The sequence below is a fragment of the Lethenteron reissneri genome, chromosome 11, assembly GCF_015708825.2.
Source record: "Lethenteron reissneri isolate LAM-NWPU_2019-01 chromosome 11, ASM1570882v1, whole genome shotgun sequence".
Classification (NCBI taxonomy): Eukaryota; Metazoa; Chordata; class Hyperoartia; order Petromyzontiformes; family Petromyzontidae; genus Lethenteron; species Lethenteron reissneri.
The window spans coordinates 5124114-5151312 of NC_083789.1; the positions used below are offsets into that span (position 1 = coordinate 5124114).

General features: G+C 54.4%; 1 protein-coding gene across 1 annotated transcript; it reads right to left on the reverse strand.

The window, feature by feature from the left end:
• Positions 1-1666: 1666 nt before the first annotated feature.
• On the reverse strand, positions 1667-26933 carry LOC133341313 (DNA mismatch repair protein Msh2-like). Its single transcript, XM_061549831.1, is given in 17 exon segments — positions 1667-3286; positions 3886-4058; positions 4440-4687; positions 5559-5763; positions 6069-6311; positions 6746-6843; positions 8331-8481; positions 9160-9283; positions 9843-9952; positions 10495-10694; positions 19128-19261; positions 20088-20237; positions 20819-20965; positions 21793-22128; positions 22791-22826; positions 22828-22943; positions 26044-26933. Coding segments are annotated over 17 exon segments (2865 nt in total). The 5' UTR covers positions 26255-26933; the 3' UTR covers positions 1667-3103.
• Between the last annotated feature and the right edge of the window lie 266 nt (positions 26934-27199).

Genomic DNA, 27199 nt, shown 5'->3' on the forward strand with positions numbered 1-27199 from the left:
GCCATTTCTCCTTGGCATTTGCTGCCCCCTTCTCGCCTCGCGATCCCGTGAGGCATTTTTGCTGCGACAGCTGTGAGAGGGGTGGGGGGGGTGCTTCCTTGACCACTCGAGAGCATCGTGGGGGGGGGGGGGGATTTGCTCATCGATGTAATCGCCTGCTGATGAAGCCACTGCTAGTGCTGCTGCTGCTATAGACGAGTGGAGTCTGGCCGTACCTGTATGTTGTATGCTGGCTGCCACATAACCGCCGCTTTCCAGACCAATTTTGTATTCTTTTGGACTTTTGTGTGTGCGTGTGAGCGTGTACTATGTGCGTGCGTGTGTGCGCGCGCGTCTCTTAGGTTTTATAAGTTCCTGTAGTTGGCATTCTTCTTTACCCCTTTGCTTTGTATCAATTCCTTAAGTCATTACAGTATGTTTGTATTATCTGTCATAAAAATGGCATAGTTGTAATTAAAAAAAAAGGAATTGGACAGCTTTTCGGAGGCTTTCTACGTCATGCTGTATTCATTGTTGTCAAGCATTTTTTTTTTCTCGATCAAATCGTCGTCGTGTGTTCCAGAACAGAATCGGTACCACATGTCAGAAAGTGTCACAGATACCGCCTGTATAGACGTTGACGTTATTTGTAATCCTTTGGCAATGAACCTCTGATGGCCCCGGGCCCTTCCCACATCGGTCAGGGTTTGTTTGGCCATATTTCAACCACGCCCGGCCAGTGAGTTGTTCAGCAGGGGAGCCCACCCACAGGACCGGTTCAGATATCACTACCACTCACGTCACCCGCGGCTGTGAATCAAACTCATGGAAGCCGTCTCCAGTAGTGGCAGTGTGGCTGGCCACTGTTTGCACCACCAACCCCACCGCATTTGTATTTGTGGCCAATACAAATGCAAACCTGGTTCCGTGGTTATTAGCTCAGTCGTCTCGTCCCGGCTCCGAGCTTAGTGAACTCTGTTCCTCTGCTGCAGCGCAGCACAGCACGCAGGCACCCAATGACTAACTACGATAATGAGCCAAGAATATGTCCCGCGCGTGACGTCACTCCACGTCGAACAGCCCCCCTCATTAATAATCATGAAGAGGTGACGTCTTCCAAATAGACCTACGCCATTAATATTAATTATCAGGTGACGTTACTCCACATGGAGGGGCGAGGCGCCTCCTCGAGGTAAGGAAACTTCACTCTGGGGCGGCGGCAGGGGCGGGTGTGTTTCTCCTCGTGGTGCTGGGGATACCTGGCGCTCGTGGCCGTGCTCCTGTGGGCCCACCCCTCACGTGACAGCGTGCCACTGCGGTGTCTCCTGGGAACGCTGGGGGGGCAGCTCGACGAAAAGTGGCTTATCATCACGTGGAAATGTATCGCGGTCAAATATTCTTTAAATGTGGAAGGGGGCAAAACCGTAGAACCTGGAGAAAAATCCACGCGACCATGGGGAGAACATGCAAACTTCAAATATACAGGCATCAGGGTAGGGATCGAACCCCCTTCCTCCTGCATGCCAGGCGAGGTGGTTAACATCTCGCCACAGCGGTGTGACGTTAACTTCCTCGCCGACTCGCAAGGATAAGTGTGGTGAAGCACCACCACAACGCAATAAGACTTTTTTTTTATCTTACCTAGAAGCCTTCACGTGTCATATATAGCAACATTTTTACAAAGATATATAGAAAAGACAAATTTTATTAACAGACAAGGCATAGACGAACACAAGAAAACAAGCTGTGCAAGCGGAAGAGACAACGGGTGGAATTATTCTTTGGTACCGAGGCTGTGTTTGAATAACGCGAGCCGGTGAATTTGTGAGTGGGATAAGCCCTGTTTAACTTTAACCCTGTTTAGCTTTAGCCCTGTTAAAGTTTGGCCCAGTTTAACTTTATTAGTCCTGTTTAACTTTAGTCATGTTTAACTGTCACCCTGTTTATCTTTAGCCCTGTTTAACTTTAGTCCTGTTTAACTGTCACCCTGTTTATCTTTAGTCCTGTTTAACTTTAGCCCTGTTTATCTTTAGTCCTGTTTAACTGTCACCCTGTTTATCTTTAGCCCTGTTTAACTTTAGCCCTGTTTAACTTTAGCCCTGTTTAACTTTAGTCATGTTTAACTGTCACCCTGTTTATCTTTAGTCCTGTTTAACTGTAGCCCTGTTTATCTTTAGTCCTGTTTAACTTTAGTCCTGTTTATCTTTAGTCCTGTTTAACTGTCACCCTGTTTATCTTTAGCCCTGTTTAACTTTAGTCCTGTTTAACTTTAGCCCTGTTTATCTTTAGCCCTGTTTATCTTTAGTCCTGTTTATCTTTAGCCCTGTTTAACTGTAGCCCTGTTTAACTTTAGTCTTGTTTAACTGTAGCCCTGTTTAACTTCAGCCCTGTTTAGCTTTCGCGACCCACCACCCATGAGCCCAGGTACAGGAGCCCCAACGCACGGCCGCTTGGAACCGCAAAGAACAGCGTCGCATAAAAGTCGCCGCTATGAAAAAAAGAGCAACTACTCGTGCTACATTTGACGATGCTCGCCGACCCGTTATTCGTCATCCAATGTATTTATTCCAGTAAAACTGCTATCACGTTTAGAACAAATCACACCAACCCAGGCAAGCAATGGTTCCCGCCATTCACACCGATAGCGGATTTATGGGCGCGATTGTTTGGCCGTCTACTTTGTTATTGTTTACAGTTTGTTCCGTCCTGTTCACTCCATTGCGCAACATGTATCATTTGTAACGCACGTCTCACGGGCACAACTCGATTTTATATAATTGACGATCATTCCCGCAATTAGCCCTGGATGGCAGTCACTTAATAACGGACAGTGAAAGTCAAAGGCAGTCGCTTTTGTATAACAATCGTGGGTCTACGACCTGACACCCACCTTCCGGTAAACTTCTACAAAAGTGAAGATAATTCAAGTGAGCAATGATGCAGACTCTCTCCACCTCACTTTGAGAAGGTGGGAGGCACGGAAAAAGGAACGTGGAGTGAGCGTTCCATCTCCTTCTCTGCTGTCCTCACCGCCTCCTCTCCCACTCTCCCTACATCCTCTTTACCTCTCGCCGACTCCCCCCCCCCCCCCACCTCTTTCTCCAACGGTCTCCGCTGGGGCGGCTCAGCTGGCCGTGACGCCGCGTTCGCCCGCGCGTGCCACCAAGCCGTTGACGTATGCGTTTCCGCGCTCCGCCACCTCCTGCTTGAGGCCCGCGAGCGCACGCGCCACCTCGTCCGCCGCCATCGAGTCCAGCGGCAGGGCCTTCACCTTGTCCAGGAAGTCGCGCACGATTTGCTCGCCCTCCTGTGTGATTACGGGGGCGGGGACCAGGGGGATCGACACCGGGGGGGGGGGGGGGGGGGAGGGTTGAGTCTGCGAGCGAGCCAGTGAAGCGATCAAACGGTCGTAGCGGATGAATGAGTGGGCGAGGGGCAACAGGGGCCAGGTGGGCGAGAGGGTGGGGAGTGTGGGCAAGTGAGCGAGAGGTCGAGTGAGTGAGAGTGGGTGGGTGGGCGATAGGGCCCAGTGATTGGGGCGAATAGGTGGAGGGGTAATGGGCGTTTGGGTCAAATTGGCAAGCCAAGCAAGTGAGTGGGGCGCTCAAACGAGCAAGTGAATTGAATAAGCAGTCGAATAACGGGGGGTGAGCAAATGTTCAAACGGGAGGGCGAGCAAGGGCGAGTGACTGAGCGGTTTGAACGGGTGGGTGGGTGAGCGTTGGCAAAAAGCATTGACCAAGCACGTATAATGAACTTCTTTCGCACCGTACGTAGCCAACCGTGAAAGTCAAAGGCAGTCGATTTTAATCGGTGAACTGTTGCACACGGTACCTATTCAGCAGCGTCTCCGGCACGGCGATGATGAACAAACCCCCCCTCCCCATGCCCCCCGACTCCCCTTACCTCTCGCTCGGAGCGGAGTTTCTTGACGGCTGGTTCTCCGTCCACGTCCGACGCGACATCCAGGGCCTGGAACTCCTCTAGCTCCAGGGCCTTGCGCCGCGCGCTCTCCACGACGTGCGGCGGGAAGTGAGCCAACTCCGCCACGTGAATCCCAAAACTCTGGTCGCACACGCCTACACCGCAACCGGGGTGAGGGGTCAGAGGTTAAACGGTGCGCAGCTCAGGATTTATAATTTCGAATGCGAGCCGCTCAAATCATCGTTGGGGTGGGGGGGGGGTTGACTCGTGCCATAATCCCTCCGCGGTCAATAAAATAGCTACCACTGTGTGGCGAAGTCACCGATAGTGCCCTATCGAGGGATATACCCACGTCATCGGAATGTGGAATTTCCACCAATGGCTCAGGGCTGTCAGGAGGAGATGAACACCTACTGGCTTGACGCTCAATCGAGCAGGAAATCACTTCCGACTTAAAAACCAAAGCGACAAATCAACAAACCGCGTCCACCGCCCGCCCCAACCTCCGCTGCCACCCTGCCCCCGCGGCGGCTCACCCTTGCGCACGCGGTAGAGCATGGTGAGGGTCTGGTGCGAGGTGAGCGCCGTCACGTGCAGGTTGGACACGCTGGGCACGTGGCCGGCGAGCGCCGTCAGCTCGTGGAAGTGCGTGGCGAAGAGGCAGAGGGCACGCAGGCGCGTGGCCACGTGCTCCGAGATGGCCCACGCCAGCCCAAAGCCGTCGTAGGTCGACGTCCCGCGGCCCAGCTCGTCAATGATCACCAGCGAGTTCTCCGTGGCCGACCTGGCGAGCGAGACGGAGACATATGAACACGTAGATCACCAGTGTTGGAACCGACTGTGCAGAGGGGGGAGCAAGTGCGGTAACTCCTCTCCTAACGCGTCATGTTCACACGAGTTTTCGCTAGAACACGGTTCTTTAATTCGGGAACACTTTCTACGCAATGCGGAACGGCCACCGTTTTCCGGTGCTTTCTGAGCGGCCGACGAAGAACTACTTTCTTGAACTGCGCGGTTGAGTGGAATGTTTAACAGTGTGTGGCAGCGTACCCTCATCTCAGTTTCTGTCCTGCCATGGGACGACTGCAGGCTGAATTTACAGTTCGCAAACGTCGTTCAGGAGCAGCAATCCCCCGCATAACGCGGCACTTTTCAGGAACGCTTCTTGCGTGTTAAAACGAGGGAACTGCTGTACTCTTAAGCGAGTGCGTATTGAGGCCGGAACTGTGCGCGAAGGAGTACGAGGTGACCGAAGGTTTGCAGAGTACAAGGGGGATGGGTGGGATGGGTGGCATGGGTGAGGAGGAAGTGAGTGAGGAGAGCGAGGTGAGTCAGGTGAGTGAGCTGGGTGATGTCGAAGTGGGTTAGGTGGCGAAGGTGCGACATCTTGGGAGCTGGTACCCCAGGGCTTGGCCGTGGGCTGTTATTGGGCGGGTATGGACGAGCTATTCTTTGCGGCATCACAGAGGATGTAGAAGTTTCTTATATTTTGTATCGATCTTCACATTCCTCGAAAAAACCGGACATCACTGTTTGACTGACTGATGCATCAATCGCCTGACTTAACTGCTAAATTGCCTTTTGCTGATCAACTGACTAACCAATTGATTGATCAACCCTCCCACCCCCACCCCTAAAAGCCCCCGCCCCCATACCGGAGGATGGCGGACGTCTCGAGCATCTCAGCCATGAAGGTGGAGACTCCACGGAGCTGGCTGTCGCCGGCGCCGACGCGCGCCAGGATGCAGTCGACGACGCTGACGCTCGCCTCGTCGCACGGCACGAAGCAGCCCATCTGCGCCATGAGCACGATCACCCCCGTCTGCCGGATGAACGTCGACTTGCCGCCCATGTTGGGGCCTGGGCGAGCGACGAGCGCGTCGCGTGTGCGCGTGTAAGAAAACACACATGCGGGTGGTGAACGTTGGACGCATCTCCAACAACGACGCAACGATGTGACGGACGCATCGCAGCACATGGGCACGCCACGACAAAACGTCACGACGCCACACGACACGGTGACACCGAATACGATGACAACACCACAACGACACAAAACCGCTAACGGCGCAACGCATCACCGCGGCAACGACAACATCAAATAACGCGACGGTCACGACGCTCCGCCACAACGCAACCGACACGGACGACGGCGCGCGTCGCACCGGTGATGATGTGGAAGGTGGTGCCGGCGCGGTGGAAGGCGACGTCGTTGGGGATGAAGGCGACGTCGTCCTGGGCCTCGAGGCAAGGGTGCCGCGCCCCCTTGAGCACCAGGTCACCGCCGGGCGGCGACAGACGCGGGCGCACGTATGCCACGGGGGCCGAGTGCGACACCAGCGCCAGGCTCGTCAGCACGTCCAGCCGCGCCACCACGTCGCTCAGCAACTGCATGGGCTCCGTGTAGCCTGGCAAAGCCGGCGGGTGGTAGCGGGGGAGTGGTTGGGATAGCAGGTAGGGCAGTGCGTGGGATAGTGGGTAGGATAGGTGGGGTAATGAGTGGGATAGTGGAATGAGTGATGGTGAGAGTGGGAATGTGTGATGGTAGGAGAGTTGGGATGAGTGATGGTGGGATAGTGGGTACAACAGGGGGTAGGATAGGTGGGATAATGAGTGGGATGAGTGATGGTGGGTACAACAGTGAAATAGGATATGTGGGATAATCGAGAGGGAGAAAGCATCAATTTCACCATGATATGAAATGCTGACGATACGTCAAGGCTGATAAAGTGAAAGACAAAAAAACACGACGGTTATGGTAGAAAATCACGGTGATGACAATGATGGTGGGGGTGGTGGTGACGACGAGGGGCCGAGTTTGAGCAGCGGCGCCACCGCTCACCGGCGGAGATGTTGATGATCTCGACGACGATGGCCTTCTGCGTCTCCTGGTAGTCGTCGCGGCAGCGCACGTACTCCTCGTTCAGCGCGCTCAGCTTGCTGCGGGCAGCGACACGGCCACTCGGTGATGGTGACAGACACAGCGACACGGCATCGGTGACTCGGTGACACAATGACAGCACCAGTGACGGCAACGGTGACTGATGATTACACAATGACAGCAACTGTGACACAGTAAATAGTGACGCAGTAAGTGACGGTTACACAGCAAGGTTGGCACAGCAAAATCAAGTATTTGTTACATAATCCCGTCAACGGCGACGCCTTCTGGGAGTGCATCATTCCAACACGGGCAAACTCTGGAGCCGTTTAGACATACAGTGTCTCATCAGCAAAGTCGGGCTCGCTTGAAGCCATGCTGGCGAGCTGCGACCAGGTGGTGTTAATAGCAAACCTTGTGGTCATGGGAAATGTAAAAAAAAAAATTCAAGTGGATGGACAAATCTATAAAAGGGAGGCAGACGTATCGCCCGCTCATGTGTCGTTCCTCACATTCTCCGCAACGGCGCTCGCGATTATCTTCAGTTGGCCACTGGAAGCGTTCACGAAAACGTTACAACACAAACGCGCACGCTCTGCCTCGAACCCAGCGACCTCTGCCTCGAACCCTGTGACCTCTGCCTCGAACTCAGCGACCTCTGCCTCGAACCCAGCGTCGAACCCAGCGTCGAACCCAGCGTCGAACTCAGCGTCGAACGCAGCGTCGAACCCAGCAACCTCTGCCTCGAACCCAGCGACCTCTGCCTCGAAGCCAGCGACCTCTGCCTCAAACCCAGCGACCTCTGCCTCGAACCCAGCAACCTCTGCCTCGAACCCAGCGACCTCTGCCTCGAACCCAGCGACCTCTGCCTCGAACCCAGCGACCTCTGCCTCGAACCCAGCGACCTCTGCCTCGAACCCAGCGACCTCTGCGTCGAACCCAGCGACCTCTGCCTCGAACCCAGCGACCTCTGCCTCGAACCCAGCGACCTCTGCCTCGAACCCAGCGACCTCTGCCTCGAACCCAGCAACCTCTGCCTCGAACCCAGCGACCTCTGCGTCGAACCCAGCGACCTCTGCGTCGAACCCAGCGACCTCTGCCTCGAACCCAGCGACCTCTGCCTCGAACCCAGCGACCTCTGCCTCGAACCCAGCACGCTCTGCCTCGAACCCAGCGACCCCTGCGTCGAACCCAGCGACCTCTGCGGCGAACCCAGCGACCTCTGCCTCGAACCCAGCGACCTCTGCGTCGAACCCAGCGACCTCTGCCTCGAACCCAGCGACCTCTGCCTCGAACCCAGCACGCTCTGCCTCGAACCCAGCGACCTCTGCCTCGAACCCAGCGAGCTCTACCTCGAACCCAGCGAGCTCTACCTCAAACCCAGCGAGCTCTACCTCGAACCCAGCGACCTCTGCCTCGAACCCAGCACGCTCTGCCTCGAACCCAGCGACCTCTGCCTCGAACCCAGCGAGCTCTACCTCGAACCCAGCGAGCTCTACCTCGAACCCAGCGAGCGAGCAGGCAGGGGAGGGGGGGACGGCGGCACCTGTTGGTGAAGCGCACTCCGTTCTTCTGCGAGTCGATGGTCGAGTACTTCTTGTTGTTGCGCAGCGCCTTCTCGTCCTTGCTCGTCACGCGGAAGTAGAAGCCGAGCTGCGCGTTCGAGTCCAGCTTCACCGTCTTGCCGGCCTCCAGACCTACGGCAAGAGACGACGACCAAAGAAAAATCACGCAGACGGTAAAGATTCTCCCCCCCCGCCCCACTCCCCGTAGAGCCTCGGACAGACGTTCGGGGGACAAGTGCTGTTAGCAAGCAACCAATCGGACGCCGGCTCGGCGCACGAGGCGAGCCTGGTGGTGTGGCCAACAGCACCACGCCCGGCCTGCCTTCGTCTCCCCCAATGCTGCGGTTATACACACCGCACGAGGCCAAGTCGACCTAGGGGAGGCCGAGGACCGGTTCAGATTATTCGTAATGTTGGACTGAGCGGGGATTTGAACCCGGGTCATCGGGTTCGGTGCACGGTGCGAGCTCACCATTACGCCACCCTCTCCCCACCGAAAGCCACACTCGCGCATGCGCGCAGATGTACACGTCACGTACATGATACCAACACGGGCACGAGAATCAATGCTTCGAGACGTGAAGCTGAGAGAGCACAATCGGGATAACGTTTTGGGGCAAGGACAAGTATTATTATTGTAAACACATGTTGATATATCACGATCTCACATACGTGCAAGGACAAATCATCAATGTGTACATGTGTGCGTACGCGTGTTTGTGCCTGCGCGCATTTGATCGTGCAAACGTCTACATGCTCGCGTGCGTGCGAGCGTATATACACGCACGTGTGTGTACGTGCGTGACGGACCGAGGTCCCGTGCAGTGGAGCTCAGCGCCTTGTCCATGTCTCGCTCCAGCTCGTTCATGCGACTCCGCAGCTCCTCCAGGTTGGGATCGAAGGTCGACTTCACGAGGAACTCATGGTTCTCCACCTGCACAGACAAGAGGATGAGGGGGATGGGGTTGAGCTGAGACCTCGTGCTCTCGCGCTCGCTCACCGCAAGAGACAAACTCAAACAAAGAGACGCTGCAAATAAATTCACCTCTTCCCACCTCGATTGCCCAGGCGATTTAACGGAACTGTCGCGATCCGGGGTCACAGTTCCTATTCAAGATTCGTTGCTCTCTTGTACCGCTTGTTAATTGTCATCCGGATGCCTCTGTACCTCCTTGATTATACCGTGTGTACCGGTCTCATCTGCACTCTTCTGTCCTGGCTTTGTTGGGTGATGTCGTGATGTCTTTCCTTTCTGTCTCATTTGTACTCGTCTCTACCGTCCCGTTTGTCCCACCCGTAGTTGCTCGCTCGTCCCTGTCTCACCCGTTCCGCGCGTTGCAACCGTTACCCTCGGCGGATAAACGTGCGTCCACTTTGCGCGCATCGAACAAAAATTACAGATCTTTGAATCGCACGATCCTATCGGACGCAAGCGTCGCCGGGCACGGGAATGAATTTTAAATCGCCAAGCCGTCGCAAGCGGGCACAAGCACCTGCTCCATGTCCAGCGTCGTCTCGATCATCTCCTGGAACTTGGAGAAGTCATTCTCCAGCTCCAGCAGCGGCTGCACAAACAGCTCCTCCAGCAGGGCCTGGCGAGGGCCTGTCAGCGCACGCACGCGAAGACCGAAATCCCCCTGCGGCCTTAATAGGACTGTTGGGCCCAAACGCTGTTAGCGAGTAGCACCTATGAAGGTCAGAACGGCACACGAGAGGGTGGGTTCGCCAGAACCACGCCCGGCCGCTTTTGTCTCCCCAGCCGCGGATGTTTACACACCGCACCAGGTACTCATTTTAGGCTGAGTCGACCTAGGGGAGGCCCAGGACCATATCAGATACTTATCATCACTGGTGTTGGCTGTGAGCAGGAATCGAATTCGCGTCGCTGGGTTCGTATCCCAGCGCGCTAACCACTGCGCTATGGCTCCACCACTGCTCCCCCACACACAAAGATCCCCCATGTAGCCTGTAACAGACCGTTGGGGCAAGTGCTGTCAGCGAGTAGCACCGATGAAGGCCGGCACAGCACACGAGGGGGTGATGTGGCCAGCACCACTTACCCCACACCTATGATAAGCACGGTTGGCTACGTACGGTGCGAAAAAAGTTCAACACACACGCACGCACGCTCGCACGAGCACGCACCCTGGTGGCGCTGCAGGGCGCCGACGAGGGTGGGCAGCAGGCCCGCCGCCTGGTACACGCGGTGGCAGTCCTGCAGCGTGGCGGCGCGCCGCTGGAAGCGCTTCGACAGGCGGCCCAGGTCCGGGAAGCGGCGCAGCAGCTCCTCCTGCAGCGCCTGGCGCAGGTCCGGGTCGTCCACCAGCGACTCCACCACGTCCAGCCTGCACGGCACGCAGGGCACGCACGGCAGAGCCGTTCCAGGGGTGGCAGAGCGGCTCCCGACATCGGAGCGCCGAGCCGGCACCGCGGAGATCCGGGGTTCTGTTCCGCGATTAAACCGCCTGCCTCAAGCGCAGCGAGTTGATGGTCTCGGCACGGTCACCAGCGACTCGCACAGAGACCCATAGACTCGCACATAGACCCATAGACTTGCACAGAGACCCATAGACTCGCACAGAGACCCACAGACTCGCACAGAGACCCACAGACTCGCACAGAGACTCAGACTCGCACAGAGATCTATAGACTCGCACAGAGATCTATAGACTTGCACAGAGACCCATAGACTCGCACAGAGACCCATAGACTCGCACAGAGACCCATAGACTTGCACAGAGACCCATAGACTCGCACAGAGACCCATAGACTTGCACAGAGACCCATAGACTCGCACAGAGACCCACAGACTCGCACATAGACCCATAGACGTACACAGAGACCCATAGACTCGCACATAGACCCATAGACTTGCACAGAGACCCATAGACTCGCACAGAGACCCACAGACTCGCACAGAGACCCATAGACTCGCACAGAGATCTATAGACTTGCACAGAGACCCATAGCCTGACACAGAGACCCATAGACTCGCACAGAGACCCATAGACTCGCACAGAGACCCATAGACTTGCACAGAGACCCATAGACACGCACAGAGACCCATAGACTTGCACAGAGAGCCATAGACTCGCACAGAGACCCACAGACTCGCACAGAGACCCATAGACTCGCACAGAGATCTATAGACTTGCACAGAGACCCATAGCCTGACACAGAGACCCATAGACTCGCACAGAGACCCATAGACTCGCACAGAGACCCATAGACTTGCACAGAGACCCATAGACTCGCACAGAGACCCATAGACTTGCACAGAGACCCATAGACTCGCACAGAGACCCATAGACTTGCACAGAGACCCATAGACTGACACAGTTGTGATTAAACCGGGTTCTCAAGTTTAACATGTTGATGGTCTCGGCTAGGTCACAACCGCAACAAAAACCCACGGGGTTCTGCACTTAATTTTGCCTAAATTCCAGCTTTGAACTGCCGTGCCGGGGGATGGAGTCGAACCGGCGACCCCTGAATTGCAAGTCCGGTAGCGCCGACCATTCCACCGCGGCAGCGCGGCTTGCCATGTTGAAGGCGGAGAGGGGGCAAGTCAGACGTCTCCGAGCAGAGTCAGCGGAGGACCGTTGCGCCAAACGTGTCACACACCTCTAGCGACAGCCTTCGCATAAACTGCTCTTGGCTGCCGTACACCGGGGTCTCGACTGATTTGTTTGATCCACGGAGCACGGTGGGGGGGGGGGGGGGGGGCAGAGGTCGCAACAGGGTACCCGATACCCGTACCCCTACCCGATACCCGACTATCCGTACCCGGCCAGGTACTTGTAGTCGGGTATCGGGTAGGGTACGGGTATCCGTTTGCGACCCTGGTGCGGCCGGGTACGGGTATGGGTAAAAAATCAAACCCGTTTGCGACCTCTGGGGGGGGGGGGGGGTCTGACCACGGGGGTTGCGCAGTCCCCTTAGCTCAACCAGCGGTTCTTCACCTTCACAGCAGCCTTGCACACCTTTGGTTCTCAATCGTTAAAAATGTATAATGCTAATAGATTCATAGGGGTTTGATGAAACAAAGTAGTTGTACTTACGTGCCCGTGCTTAATTTGTTTTGATAATTTACCTTTGAAAAAAATCTGGCCACGTCTCGCACCCCCCCCCCCCCCCCCCCCGGGGGCGCGTGCATCCCAGGTTAAGAACCACCGACTTAGAACGTCGACCGCCAACCGGCGTGCGCAAGGCTCTGCCAAATAAGCCAGGTGGCGCCATCAGGCCACACAGCTCGCCGACCCTGGGTAGCAAACGTTCCAGCCGTTCGTCCTTTCATTCAGGCCGATTACGACACCCGACGATGCACGCAAATCGAATCGCACGTGCGTAAAGCGACGACGTGTGCTTTGACGCGAGGCGCGTATCCCCGATGACACGCCGGCGTTTCCCTCGGTCCTGACAGCATGTGGGACAGAATGCAAGGGGCGGCACAGACGGAACGCGAGAGACAGGACGACACGCGGCGAGCCGGCCGCAAAACCCTACGCGCGCTTTTGAAGCGACGATTCGTGACCCCCCAAGTTGCATGCCTGCTGACATTAGCAGAGAGAGGCTGCTAATGTCAGAAAAGGCAAAGGTCCCCCCACGCCCCGTTTAGCCTTAACAAACTGTTGGGGCGACTGTTGTTGGTGAACACCTATGAGGCTACCACCGGCATACCCTGGTGTGCTGCGCTGAAGCCCAACTATTTTAATTAAGCAGGCAAATGCCTACTGCACTATGAGCTCGTTTTCAGAGGTGACCTGGCCCCACATGATGGCTCATCGAGCATCCGAATCATCAAATCGCACGTTGATTCTAAATATGGAAGGCAAAACTGGAGAAACCCGGAGAGAAATCCACGCGGCCACCTCGGTGGGAGAGCGAGAGAGAAGACATGTGGACACCACGCATCGTCACGCATCGTCAGGGTCCCGGTCCTAACCTACGACCCTCCCTGCGTACCAGGCGACAGAGACAACATCTTGGCCACCACGGCGTCCCATAGGGGTGGTGGGTGTGGCCGGCACCACGTCCTGGCCGCCTTTATGTGCGACGATATTTACACGAAGCACCACGTACCCATTTGAGACCGAGTTGACTGAGGGGAGGCCTCGGACCGATTCAGATAACCGTCACTGGCGGTGACCTTGAGCGGGAATTGAACTCTGGTCGCCAGGTTCATGGTGCGGCGCGCTAAGCCACTACGCGACAACAGCAGACAAGACAGACGCACTGAGCAACACAAACATAGGGTGCTTGTGTAACTATCATACACAAGGACATTCTTGCCAGTCCAACCACAACAAGATGACGTCAACGACGATGACAACAACACCGACGACCCCCAGGGGTATCCGGGGCAGCACTAACAAATTGACCCCGCTCCCAGAAGGACATGTGGTTGATTGGGATGTGTATAAAAGCAGTGATTTTTAATGCGGAGGCTTCGACGATGTGAACGTCTCTTTTGTTACAAAAGACCGGGCGGCTGCACGGCGCACGATGTTTGAAAAAACAAGATGAAGTGGAGACCGGGTGGGTCAGAGGTCAGAGAGCTGGACCGAAACTTGCCGAGAACTTGGGTTCGAATACAGGCGGGCGGCACAGATCCATTGTCGTACCCCGCTCACCCTCCACCGTGCGTAAAGAAGAAAAATTACACTCAGTGGACAAGAAAGGGCAACGCTTGCTCCGTGAGAGATTTCCAAACGAGATGACGCCAAAAAGGCGCGATAAAAAAAAACTTGGTAAGAACAGGGGGGAAAAAAAGGCATCGTGAAGAAGCAGCGGAGGAGACGGCTTTCAGTTCCTCACTCTGTTAGTCGGGGTGGGCGCGTGAGGGAGAAGTGGCGAGCTTGGGCGCGCAGTCACGACATCCATAGAAGAGGGGGACCACGATGGATCCTTCCCCGACTGTGTCCAAGAAACCTTTCCTTTCGCCCGTGTCTGTCCTTCCAACCGTTTTTTTTTTGTTTTACAAATAGCGGCATTCATGCAAATCCGCTTCTCAAAACCACTGCCGAATCTGAAGCATGCACGCAGGCTTCGCAAAGAGGCTCGGGAAGAAAGCCGTCAGAACCGGTTGCAGCGATTGCCCGAGCTCTGTGATCCTATATTGTTGGGATGTTTGTGTGTCCAGTCTGCCCGTGTGTGCTTGTACATCTGAAGACACTGCTCACGTTTCCAGGACACCCTACAAAACCCAACAAACCAATCACTCACCTGCACAGCTTTACCAACACCAGTACAAAATTCAGCGCACACGGCTCACAATCACCAATACAAACAAAACTGAGACATGCGCTCGAAGGCACTCGCCCGTGTTAGAACGCGGGGCATCCCGTCGCGTCCGTGCGTTCTGCATTTGTAAACTCAACTCTCCTTACAAAATGGAGGCCGCCTCCATGCACGGGGAATCGGCAGCTTTTTTGCCCCGTGGCGTTTGAACGCAAATCCAACGCTCGCGACCACGCACCAAGCCGCGGCCGTGTGACGCGGGAGTCGAAATCGCAGCGGTTCCGGTGGACGGGTGGGTGGTGGGTAAGCGGGTAGCTGTTGTGGTTGGTGTGGCGCGGGGGGGGGGGCGAACTCGAGACTCGCTTCGCTGGGTTCTCGCTAAGCCCCACTGGCGTCGCCGTCGCGACCGCCGCGTTGTTTCTTTACTGTCGCTGACCGCGGTAGTGCCCCGGATTATCATCGTCCGTGAAGGGACACTCTTAAACTAAACTTAAACAATTTTTTTAATTTAACCAGGTAAGGCCAACCGAGCAATATAGCTCAACGAAGGGGGCTCATCATGTCGACATTTATAGCAGCCAAATACTCGAAATGCACGGAGGACCTGAAGAAAGATCTACGCAGGCCAAGGGGAGAGAGACAATTTTCGCTACTGCTTACTACAGTCACGCCCCCCCACTATAATCGTCCGCGATTAGATGGAATCCGACACACGTGGATTGTTTCTACTATTTCCTAGTTCTTTTTACCAGGTAAGGCACGCTGAGCTACACAGCTCTTTTCAAAAGCGACCTAGACACAAATGGTAGCTCAACGGAAGTGGCTCATCACGTGGACATTTTTAGTAGCCAAATACTCTAAACGCGTGTTTCTAAACGTGGAGGGAAAAACCGGGAGACTCATTCGCTGCCTGCCAAAATGCACCTGTTTGACAAAATATAACAAAACCTGTTGTTTTTTGTAAATTTGTATCCTGTCTGCAAGCAGTTGCAAACAGTGTTTTTTCAACGACGGATTATAAGTTCGTTGCTAACCGTGTCGATCTTTACAATTCAAGCAAAGCTGATGAGACGTTGCATTTCGAAACCGGTTCAGGGTTTTGCAAGTCTTGAAGCAATGCTGCCGAATTTTCACACTCCCAGAAGGCCGTGAGTGCAGCTGATGGGTTGTGTAAGACATGTACTTTAGTTTTTTTCATGTGGAGAGACGAATTATACGTGAAGGAGGTACACGCCGTCTGCTTATTTACTGTGTTACAATTTAAAAAATAGAATCAAAGTGAAAAAGACAAAAAAAGTGAACTGGAAACGCGGTTACGAGATGTCGTGATAGTTTCGTGTGAACGCACCGGGGATGAGAACCGAACCCATCCTTGTCCCCGTGAGTGGCGTGTAGCCCCCGGGCTGTTTTGGGGGGGCAGGTGGTGGCGGTGGGGGGCAGCACGGTTGTTTTCGAGTTCTTTTACTTGGCTAACCGATCAGACCGGTCCGCCTGGTTTTCATACGGCTCACCGCGCACGCCGCCCACACAACAACTGTCACAACGACACCCAAGCAGCACCCATCACCACCCAACAACCTTCACAACCACGCGGAACCAACCACCACAACCACACCCACGCGGAACCCACCACCACCCAACAACCTTCACAACCGCGCGGCACCCACCACCACCACACCCACGCGGCATCCACCACAACCACACCCACGCGGAATCCACCACAGCACAACAACCACCACAACCACGTGGAACCAACCACCACAGCCACACCCACGTGGAACCCATCACCACCACAGCACAACAACCACCACAACCACACCCACGCGTAACCCACCACCACCACAGCACAACAACCACCACAACCACACCCACGTGGAACCCATCACTACCACAAGCACAACAACCACCACAACTGCACCCACGCTGAATAATTGACGCGACGGTGTTTTTAAGCGTTCGCAGCGAGCGCCCCTGGGTTGCCACCGCGGGGCGTTGATCGTCACGGCTGGCGACGGTCGAGTGACGTTTGGCGGGGGGGGGGCGGTGGCCCTCAGAGACGGAGATCACAGAGCAGGGCGGCAACAAAAATACGGCAGGGACACTCGTGAACTAAAACTAAACTTCAAACTATCTTCTATTTTACCAGGTAAAGGCCCTACTGAGCTATGTAGATTTTTTTCAGAAGCGACCTGGCTACCACAAATGATAGCTCAGCAAAGTGGCTTTCCGCGTGGAAATTTATCGCAGACAAATACTCTTAAAACGCGTGACGGTGTTTCTAAATGTGGAGGGAGAAAGCCGGAGGACCCGGAGGACCCGGAGAAAAATCCACGCGACCACGGGCAGAGAGACACGGAAACACCAAATTTACAGCAGCAGGCGTCAGGGCTGGGATCAAACCCACGACCTCCTGCGTACCAGGCGAGGTAGTCAACATCTCTCCACTCCACACGCACGGCCAGGGCGCGGCGGTCACGCACGCCTGTGGCCCGGCGCTTTAGAGGCGAGGGTTGGCGGATCGAGTGAAGATTTCAAAACTTCCAGCCGGGGCAGACAGGTGGTATGGGGGAACGCAGTACAGCAAGCGGGTTTCATGAACCCCACTAATGCAGAAGTTTCAGTGTTATCATTTCCCCTGGAATGCGTGGGGGGGGGGGGGATTTTCTCCGGGTCCTCTGGTTTCCTTCCACATGAAGCGAAACGATCGATATTTTTTAACGGAATCACCCAAACATTCCGGCGTAGCAGAGAATTAAAACTGATGGGGTGTCGCATTGAAGACAATTCCTATAAAAGTCTTAATTACATGGCCATTATAACTTCGTAGGTAATAATCCTTCGTGCCAAAATCCCTTGGCACAGACATCATTACCAACATCATCATCATGATCCTGACGATTATCATAGTAATAAAATAAACACGTGCCGTGCATTACAACGCTGTGCAGCAGCAACACCAGCAGCAACTATCGGACTGACGGATGCGGGACACTGTATCAAACACTGTCAGCCTCTGGGCTCGGCAGGGCAACAACAGAGAAGGGAGGGAGGGAGGAGAGAGGCGGAGGCGAGGGGGGAGGAAGGTGGGGGAGGGAGGCGAGAGGGAGGTGAGAGGCAAGAGGGAGGGGGAGGGAGACAAGGGAGGGACACTTAGACCCCTAGGCAAGGATGAGTGGGGAGGGGTAGATTTGATGACAGTGTTCCTGTAGTCTGGTGTCAAACCGTGGATGTTATTGTATAAAAAAAATGTGCCACTTTTCCTGAAATTAGAATTACCTCCAACGTCACACCCCGTCAGCAATGCTGCTTTTCTGCTTACGACCAAATCGCCTGGGAATGCGCCCGGTCTCATCAGACCTCAGAAGCCCAGCCCGGTACGATCCTGGATAGCGCTTGGATCGTCGGTGTCCGCACCACAACAAGGCCGTTGCGAGGGGCTGTCGTGTGCAAGTGCGGGAAAAAAATACAGAAAACCCACTGGTGCACTGTGATGGAGCGCTGCCGCATCTGCGCTCCCCCCCCCCCCCCCGCGTTCACCGACCCAGCACTCGCCAGCGCGGTGAAGTACGGTCAAATAACACCCACGATCCCGCATGGCGTGGGGACGCCCTCATCGAGCGGCGGAATGACGAAGAGCTGGGCATGTACCCGTATGGTGATTTGGATACCTTGGCCGTGGGGTTTGTGGGGTTGTCTTATATCTGCAGAATTTCACCTCCCCGGCCAAATACCCGCTCGAGATCAGGAATCGGAACGGATGTTAAACGCGGAATGAGGACGGTCGTGAGAGGTGTGGGAAGGATGGAGGATTGTCAGGGGGGAGGGGGAGGATTGGCGGGGGGGGGGGGGGATAGGGGGGTGTGGTGAGGACAGGAAGGATTGGAGGGGGCGTCATTGTGATGCTTGTGGGGGGGGGACTTGGGGTGAAGTCACGTGACTCTCCCGCCATTGAGCGCGGCGTCAAGTGCTGGACAAGTTGTATCACGCGTGTACGCACGCCTGTGCCGGCAAACCAGCAAAAAACGTGCGCGTAAGCGTACGTGGATGCAAATACATATGCGCGTGCATGCAAAACCACACAAATACAAAGATCCCCCGTATAGCCCTTAAAATACTGTACACAGCGCAGCGCGCTAACCGCTACATTCCTCCCCTGTGTATTAATTATTATGATTATTATTATGATTTAGCGTTTGTCTACCCAGGGAAGCATCACCAAGACTATTTTGTAGGAGGGTCGTGGCAAGTTCTCGTAGTACGGGGCGACGATTGCCACCGAGTTACGCCAATCGAGTAACTTTTCAAATCAGGAACCCTGACGTCGGCGCACAACGGCCGACTCTCGTGAACGACATCACGGGATCTTTACCGTCCACCGTGAAGCGGACAACACGTATCGTTTTGGTTAATACGCGACCGCACAAATAAATTGGGGCGGCCGCTGAATTCCGAACCGTGGACCTCTTCTGCAACGAGCGGGGGAATGCGCCACCGGTCGGGCCACCGCGTCACTGCCCCACCCTCCCCACGTGCCACACCTCTCCTCGATGCGGTTCTGGTCCAGCAGCGGCTGCTTGATCCACTGCGCCAGCAGTCGCTGTCCCTGCGCCGTGCGGCACCGGTTGAGGAGCCCGAACAGCGACTGCGTGCGGCCCCCCTCGTCCGACGAGCCCTGCCGAGGGGTCGCACGAGGTCACGGTGGACGGAGGAGCGGGAGCGGCAGAGGGCGACTCGTGACCTCACTCACATCTGTATTCGCTCGCGCACTCACCCACCCGCTCACTTCCATCCAACTCGTTGTCTCACTCGGCTCTCCCCTATCACCAAAAGGTCCACCCCCTCCGTGTAACCACGATGATTGCCCCAAGAGCTTGCTCTCATCAAGTCGTGCTCGCTCACTCAGCCAGCCGCTCGCTCACCCTCATCTGCATTCACTCACTCGCCCGCTCACTCTCAACTATTGGCCCCACGGTGGTGAGATGTTAACTGCCTCGCCTAGTATACAGGAGGTCGTGGGCTCGAACCCAACCCTGACACCTGTATATTTGGAGTTTTATGTTCTCCCCATGGTCATGTGGATTTTTCTCCGGGTCCTCTGGTTTTTCCCGCCACATTTATAAACATCACGCATTTAGAATATTTGGCTGCTCTAAATTTCCAGGTGATTAGCCACTTCGTTGAGCCATCATGTGTGGCCAGGTCGCGTCTGAAAAAATACCTACATAGCTCAGTGGGCCTTACCTGGTAAAATAATAGTTTCGTTTTAGTTTCGTTCATTCACTTTCTCACTCGCCCCTCCCCTCCGTTGCTCGCTCACACTCCCTCTCGCCGAGTCACTCTCTCTTGCTTCCCTATTTATCATCTCACTCACTCTCTCCTCTCTCATTCGCCGCCCCCCCCACACCGCCACTCTCTCTCCCGCTCTCATGCTCTGCCTCTACCGCACCCGCTCTCTCCGCACTCAACTTCCCGTCTCGCTTGCGCTCTCGCCCTCTGACCTGGAAGAGGTTGAGGGCGCGCACGGCGGCGCTATCCAGGCGCACGTACTGGCCCAGGTCGAAGGTGCTCAGCTCAAACTGGCCGAAGCCCGACTCGTCGGACGTCAGCTCCAGGTACTTGACAAGGGCGGCGAGCGACGACATTGCTACCTGGGTCACGGCGAGGAGTTGGATGTGGGGGGTGGGCAGGGGGGGGCGGAGGATGAGGGTGGTGCGGACGAGGATGGAGAGAATGGAGAGGATGCAAAGGATGATGATGATACAGAATGATATGGATGAGCAGGGCAATGAGGAGAATGAGGATAAGGATGGGGATGACGAGTGGTCGGGGACGATCAGTCGTCGAGTGGCTCAATGGCCGTGTTCGATACACGAGCCGGCACCACGGAGCCCGTGGGTTTGAACCCGCCTGTCGTTTTTTTAATCAATCTTTTGGGAAACCCTTTTGATCAATGTGGCCACATTTATCTATGGCAAGTCCCAAAACGGACTTGAAGAAAGTAGCTGCGGGTCTCCCTCGACGACAAGACAGACACGGAGCGAACGCGGTCGCGTTTTAACAACTCCAGGTCGCTCGCCACGCGGAGAGAACCGACCAACAAACTCTCAGCGCCCACGACGCCGCCAGCTACTCGTGTACTTCCGATTTTCCCGCACCTCCGATTAGCATGGTTGACTACGTACGGTGTGAAAGAAGTTCAACGTTTAGACAAACCCATGCACACACGTACTTGCTTCTCCATCTCGGACAGCGCGGCGCTGTTGGCCTGCTCGCCCTTGCGCGTCTTGAGCAGGCGATTGAGGTCCTGGACGATGTCCTTGGAGGAAAACTCCACCTTCTTCCTGTCGGTGATGAGCAGCCCGCTCCGCTGCACCACCTGTCAGCGATCGGACGCACGGACGACGCTCGCGTTAACTGCGGCCTACTTATCGAGTCGCTTCGGCACCTGCGATAAAGCGTACGGCGATTCGATTTTATCGCAATCGTCAACATCATCGTCAACACCGTCGTCGTCCTCAGCCATGATCAGTCCACTGCTGGATGAAGACTTCCCCAAGGTGCCGCCACCTCTCACACGGCACATTCTTGACCACCGGCCATCGCCCCTACGAGCAACGCATCCTGCCCAAGCCCACCGACTACTCCAGTTTCTAGCAGTCAAACAAAATCTTGTTTTTTGTTCCATTTGTCGCATTTATTTTCATTTTCATTGTCCAATGTCCATGTTTCCGATCGATGTCAAATTGACTGGTTGCAAACGTTCTTCTTCAGGCCAATTGAAGTGGAGCATGCTTGGAATTACACTGAGAGACAAATAGAGGAGCACATGGATGAGAGGAGGATAGTAAATGATTATCCCCACCTGACACCACGACACCCCCGTCCCAACCACGCTCCACCAGGTACCACCCCCATCTACCCACCTCCCTCCACTCCCCCACACACACTCCACCACGTGCCACCCCCATCCACCCAACACGTACCACTCCACCACCACTTGCCTCCCCCACCTCCCCCCGCCCCCCTCACCCACACACACCACTCCACCACCACACTCCGCCACGTACCACCCCAACCGCACACCCTCCAATACACTCCACCACGTGCCACCCCCATCCACCCAACACGTTACCACCCCCATCCACCCAACACGCACCACTCCACCACCACGTGCCTCCCCCCGCCCCCCTCACCCACACCCACCTGCCGCAGCTTCCCGGCGTCGGCCTGCGCCTCCCCCGCGGGCAGCACGCACTCCTTGGGCCCCAGCTGCACGAGCAGCGCCTCCAGGTTGGAGAACTGGTCGTTGTCGGGGAACTCGCACACGCACAGCCGGCGCAGCGTGGTGTCGGCGAAGCCGACGCCCACCACGCGCTGGGCGTCGGCGCCGCCACTGCCGCTGGCCGCGGCGGCGGCCGTCCCGCCGGCGCCGACGCCACAAGCCAAGCCCAGCTTGACGGCCACGACGCCGGCGGAGGACGACATGTCCACGTTACCGAAGAGGATGTCCTCGAACTGCGCCAGGTTTCCCGGAGATGCCTGCGATGGGGCAACGAGGAGGAGGAGGAGGAAGAGGAAGAAGAGGGGCACGGTCACTGTTGTTATTGGGGGCGCCGACGTGGTCCAGCAGCGGGGCGTTATCAGAATCAGAATATTTATATATACTGGAGAAATGCGATGAGCTAAAAAGCTCTTTTTACAGATGTCCAGTACAACAGCTGGAGCGGCTGCGCAGTGTTTAACACTACCCAATGAGTACGATTTCCAGCTACGGATAACATCTGTGGCGAGCGATATCCGAGACCTCTCCTAGGCCCCGACTACCCCCCAATTTAACCTGCAATGACCATCGTGGCAAAGTATGGTCAAAACAATCTCCACGATCGACACGCATTGGGGGAGGCCTTCATCCGGCAGTGGATTGACACAGAGGGACGTACGGTACCTGGACACGCTTGTCAGACGAGGGGGTTAAACTTGACCAGGGGTAGGCAACCTGCGGCTCCGGAGGCGCATGCGGCTCTTCAATGACTGCTGCTTCGTGGTGATATTTATTAAGGACCACCCTCTCGTAGTCACGTGGCATTGGCGGATTTAGAAAAAGATTATTTTACCGAATTCGAAAAAAAATGCCTTCTAATGTTATTTTGGTTGCTGACCTCTGAACTTGATGAACGGCATCGATGCCTGCCCGCCCTCACCTTGTAGGCGAGCTGCCAGTCGTTGTCGCGCGAGGCCCTTGCCGGCGCGGTTGCGGTACACCTCGACGCGGTACTGCCGCACCAGCAGCAGGTCCCGCACCACCGACTCGAAGTTCATCTTGCTGAGCACCACCGACTCGAGCTTGCGCGAGCCTGCCGAGCGGCAACGCCGACAACGCTTTATCAAACGCTTCGCCGTCTATCAAAAAAATTTGCTAAAATCTAAAAGCTCAGGCTTATTTCGTTTCATTTAGGTGAGGACTCAAAGAGACCGGCTGAGTGTCGTTTGCAAGCGTGACGCTTGGGGGTTGAGCACACAACCCAAAGGGCCAAAATGCCAAGCAGCTAGCAACAAGCAGCACTCTTGAAGGTGTAAATCAGTTGATAGCTTTCTTGAATTGGTCAAGGTTGGGTAAAGAGAGACTATGAGTGGAAATTCCAAGCAGTGCCCGGTGTGAAGCAGAAGGCGCATGAATGAGATGAAATAGGCAGCCTGGTAGACAGTCCTCAACATGTGGTTGAAACCCCAGGCCGCCCTGGCAATTCCTGCAGGTAAATTCTAAACTAAACTATTTTTATATTTACCAGGTAAAGGACCCCTGAGCTATATAGCTCTTTTTCATAAGCGACCTGGCCACGAATGATAGCTCAATTAACTGGCTTATCACGCGGAAATGTACAGCAGCCAAATACTCTAAACGCGTGTTGTCGATTCTAAATGTGGAGGGAAAAACCGGAGGACTGCAGAGAAATCCACGGGGAGAGAGACACGCAAACTCCTAAATGTATTATACATGCATCATCAGGGTCGGGATCGAACCCAAGACCTCCTCCATACCAGGCGAGGTAGTTAACATCTCGCCACAGTCTGGCTGTGTCGGGTGGTGGAGGGTTATGACGCATTAATAATTACGCAATCGAACCCAAAAACCTTTATTAATGGACCCAGAGTCTGTATCACAGTGGACGTTAAAAGATCCGCGCGAGGTTATTCGAAACCCAACAAAGCAGGCCGTGTGTGTGTGTGAGTGGCGATGTTCTGGTTCAAATGTACCACCGTTTTGGGAAATCACCCGTGAGCAGAGGTCGCAACCGGGTACCCGATACCCGTACTCTACCCGATACCCGGCTACCCGTACCCAGCCGGGTACGGGTACCCGTTTTCGACCCTGGTGCGGCCGGGTACGGGTAGGCCGTGAGTCACTGGTGAGTCACCGTTTGTCACTCATTTCGGGTAGGGTATGGGTAGATCGTGAGTCACTGGTGAGTAACTTTTTGTCACTCATTTCCCAACGTCTTGTCTCTTCTCACAATTCAAGTTCCTAGAATCAACCCACCCGCGCCTGCAACATGGCTTCATCCCAGAGGTCGCAATCAGGTACCCGATACCCGTACCCTACCCGTACCCGGCCGGGTAGGGTACGGGTACGGCCGGGTACGGGTACCCGTTTGCGACCCTGGTGCGGCCGGGTACGGGTAAGGAATCAAAACCCGTTTGCGACCTCTGCCCGTGAGTGACTTTATTGGGGAAAACCAAAAGCCACGTGGGTCCACTCGTGCCCAGTTCACGTTGTGCCGCACAGGGACAGCTGCCATTGGGGGGATCCCCGTGGTGAAAACAAATAAAAGTATACACCGATAGACGTTTTGTGACGTTAAGTGGTAAGATATATCATCATCACGACCTAACTTAATAAAGGAGGAGCTGAATGAAAACCGACGAACGAATAACGAAATTTATTCTTGAGTTTGTGAATGACTGAATGAATGGACCGACCACAGGAAGGTGCGAACCAATGAATTATGCGAAACGACTGGCTAAGTGGGACTCGGTGAATGATTTAATTACTTCATGAATAATTGCGTGGACGAATGGCTGCACGGTCGGCCGAAAAAATGCGTGAACAGGAATGAATGCACGAACGGCAATTAATTAATGCACGAACTTAATGAATGCATGAACGACTTAACGAATGCAAACGACTGAATAAATGAACGAACGACTGAATGCACGAAAGACAATTAATTAATGCAGACTTAATTAATTAATGCACGAACGACTGAATGAATGAACGAACGACTGAATGCACGAACGACTGAATGAATGCACGGACTTAATGAATTAATGCACGAACGACTGAATGACTGAACGAACGGCCGAATGCACGAACGATAATGCACGAACTTAATGAATGCATGAGCGACTGAATGAATGCACGAACGACTGAATGACTGAACGAACGGCCGAATGCACGAACGACTGAATGAATGCACGAACGACTGAATGAATGCACGAACGACTGAATGCACGAACGATAATGCACGAACTTAATGAATGCATGAGCGACTGAATGAATGCACGAACGACTGAATGAATGCACGAACGACTGAATGAATGCACGAACGACTGAATGAATGCGTGAATGGCCGAATGAAAACATTCACGACGGGATAACCGAATGAACGACTCGCGTGGACGAGTGGAGGAGCGACTGAACCGGAGGGGGGTGGGGGCAGCAAAATTACTGCACGAATAAGTGAATGAGTGAATGAATGAATGAGTGAATGCACGACTCGAGGTGTGTGTAGTGGTTAGCGCTACGCTGCGCTACGAACCCGGCGACCCGGGTTCGATTCCCGCTCACGGCCAACCCCGATGACGATTATCTAAACCGATCATGGGCCTCCCCTAGGTCAACTCAGCCTCAAATGACTACCTGGTGCGGTGTGCAAACTAAACATCGCCACCGGGGAGACAAAGGCGGCCGGGCGTGTTTGCTAGCCACCCACCCCCCTCGTGTACCGTACCGGCCTTCATAGGTGCTGCTCGCTACCAGCACTTGCGCCCCACCATTCAAAGGCTACACGGGGGGGGATCTTTGTCTTTTTAAATCCATTATATTAAGTTCACTTGCTTGCTTACGACCGTGCAAATCTTTCGGTCGTTTTTTAACCCACTTCCCGTGATCCAATCGAGCTGACATTTTGCACACAGACTCGTTGTGCGAGACAATTAATGTTCGTTAAATTTAATTTCAAAAATTTTACACTTTTTAGGACAAAAACATTATATTTAATTACCAATTGCTTAATGGTGGCAGGCAATCATGTGACCCATAGGTGGCAGCCATCTCAAGCCACAGGACGAGAGGACTCTAGCCGCCGCCACGCATATAAAGGATTTATAGTGAAAAACTTTGTTTTTACGGGTTTATTTTTGTTTGTTGTTGTTGTTGTGTGTGTCGCGACGTACCGGTGCCCAGCATCTTGACGACAGCCGTGGTCTTGAAGACGTCTCGGGAGACGAGGAGAGCGTCGCGGCCGTGGACGGTGTAGAAGTCGAGGCGGTCGAAGAGGCGGACGGTGGCCTCGGCCTTGTCGCCCATCGAGGCGAAGAAGCTCACGAAGCCGTTCTCCTGCGCGGGCTCCAGGCTCAGCTGCTCCTTCGCTTGCACCGCAGACATCTCTTCTTGTTGTTGTTAGTTGTTGATGTTGTTGTTGTTTGTTTGTTATGTTATGAACGGTGCTGTATAGCTGGACTTGTTTCGCGCCGTACGTGGGCAAACGTGCTAATCGGAGGTGCGGGTCGATATTGTTGTTGGTTGTTGTTGTTGCTATTGTTGGTTGTTGTTGTTGATATTGTTGGTTGTTGTTGATACTGTTGGTTGTTGATATTGTTGGTGGTTGTTGTTGAAATTGTTGGTTGTTGTGGTTGATACTGTTGGTTGTTGTTGTTATTGTTGGTTGTTGTTGGTGCTAATATTTTTCCGCTGCTGCTGTTGCTTATGCTGCCGATGTTGTTTTCTTCTGGATGTGGGCTGTTGTCACTTCTTGTCCAACGATGCCGTTACTCGCAACGCTTCTGTTGCCAAGTATTTACTGCTGATGATGATGTTGTTGTTGCTGTTTGCTTTGTGCTCCTGCGTGCAGCTATCGCTGCTGCTGCTGTTGTTTCTAATGAATGCTTCCGGTGCTAAGGATTATAACTGTGCTTTTCTATTGTTGTTGTTGTTGCCGATGGTATTGCTTCTTATAAAAGTGCTGCTGATGATGCTGCTGATGATGAAGATTTTGCTGCCGCTGCTGCGTTTTCCCGCCACGGGAAGAGCCACGCTTTGCAACACGTGTTGTGTTATGCTAATGAGGCCGTGCGGATGTGACGTCACGTTCGACTTATGCACATATTATGTTAATGAGCTATTTCTGGAATGTCATTGGCTGAATATTATGGTAATGTTTGATCTCGTGACGACGTGAATATATTATATCTCTGTTGAGATTATTTCGCACCGGGCTAATCGCAGTTCATTTAGTAAAAAAAAAATTGTTATGTGTTGAATGTATTTATAATATACAGCGCTTTGAGATCCTTGAGGAAAAGCCGCTATACTGATGTAATTATTATTAAC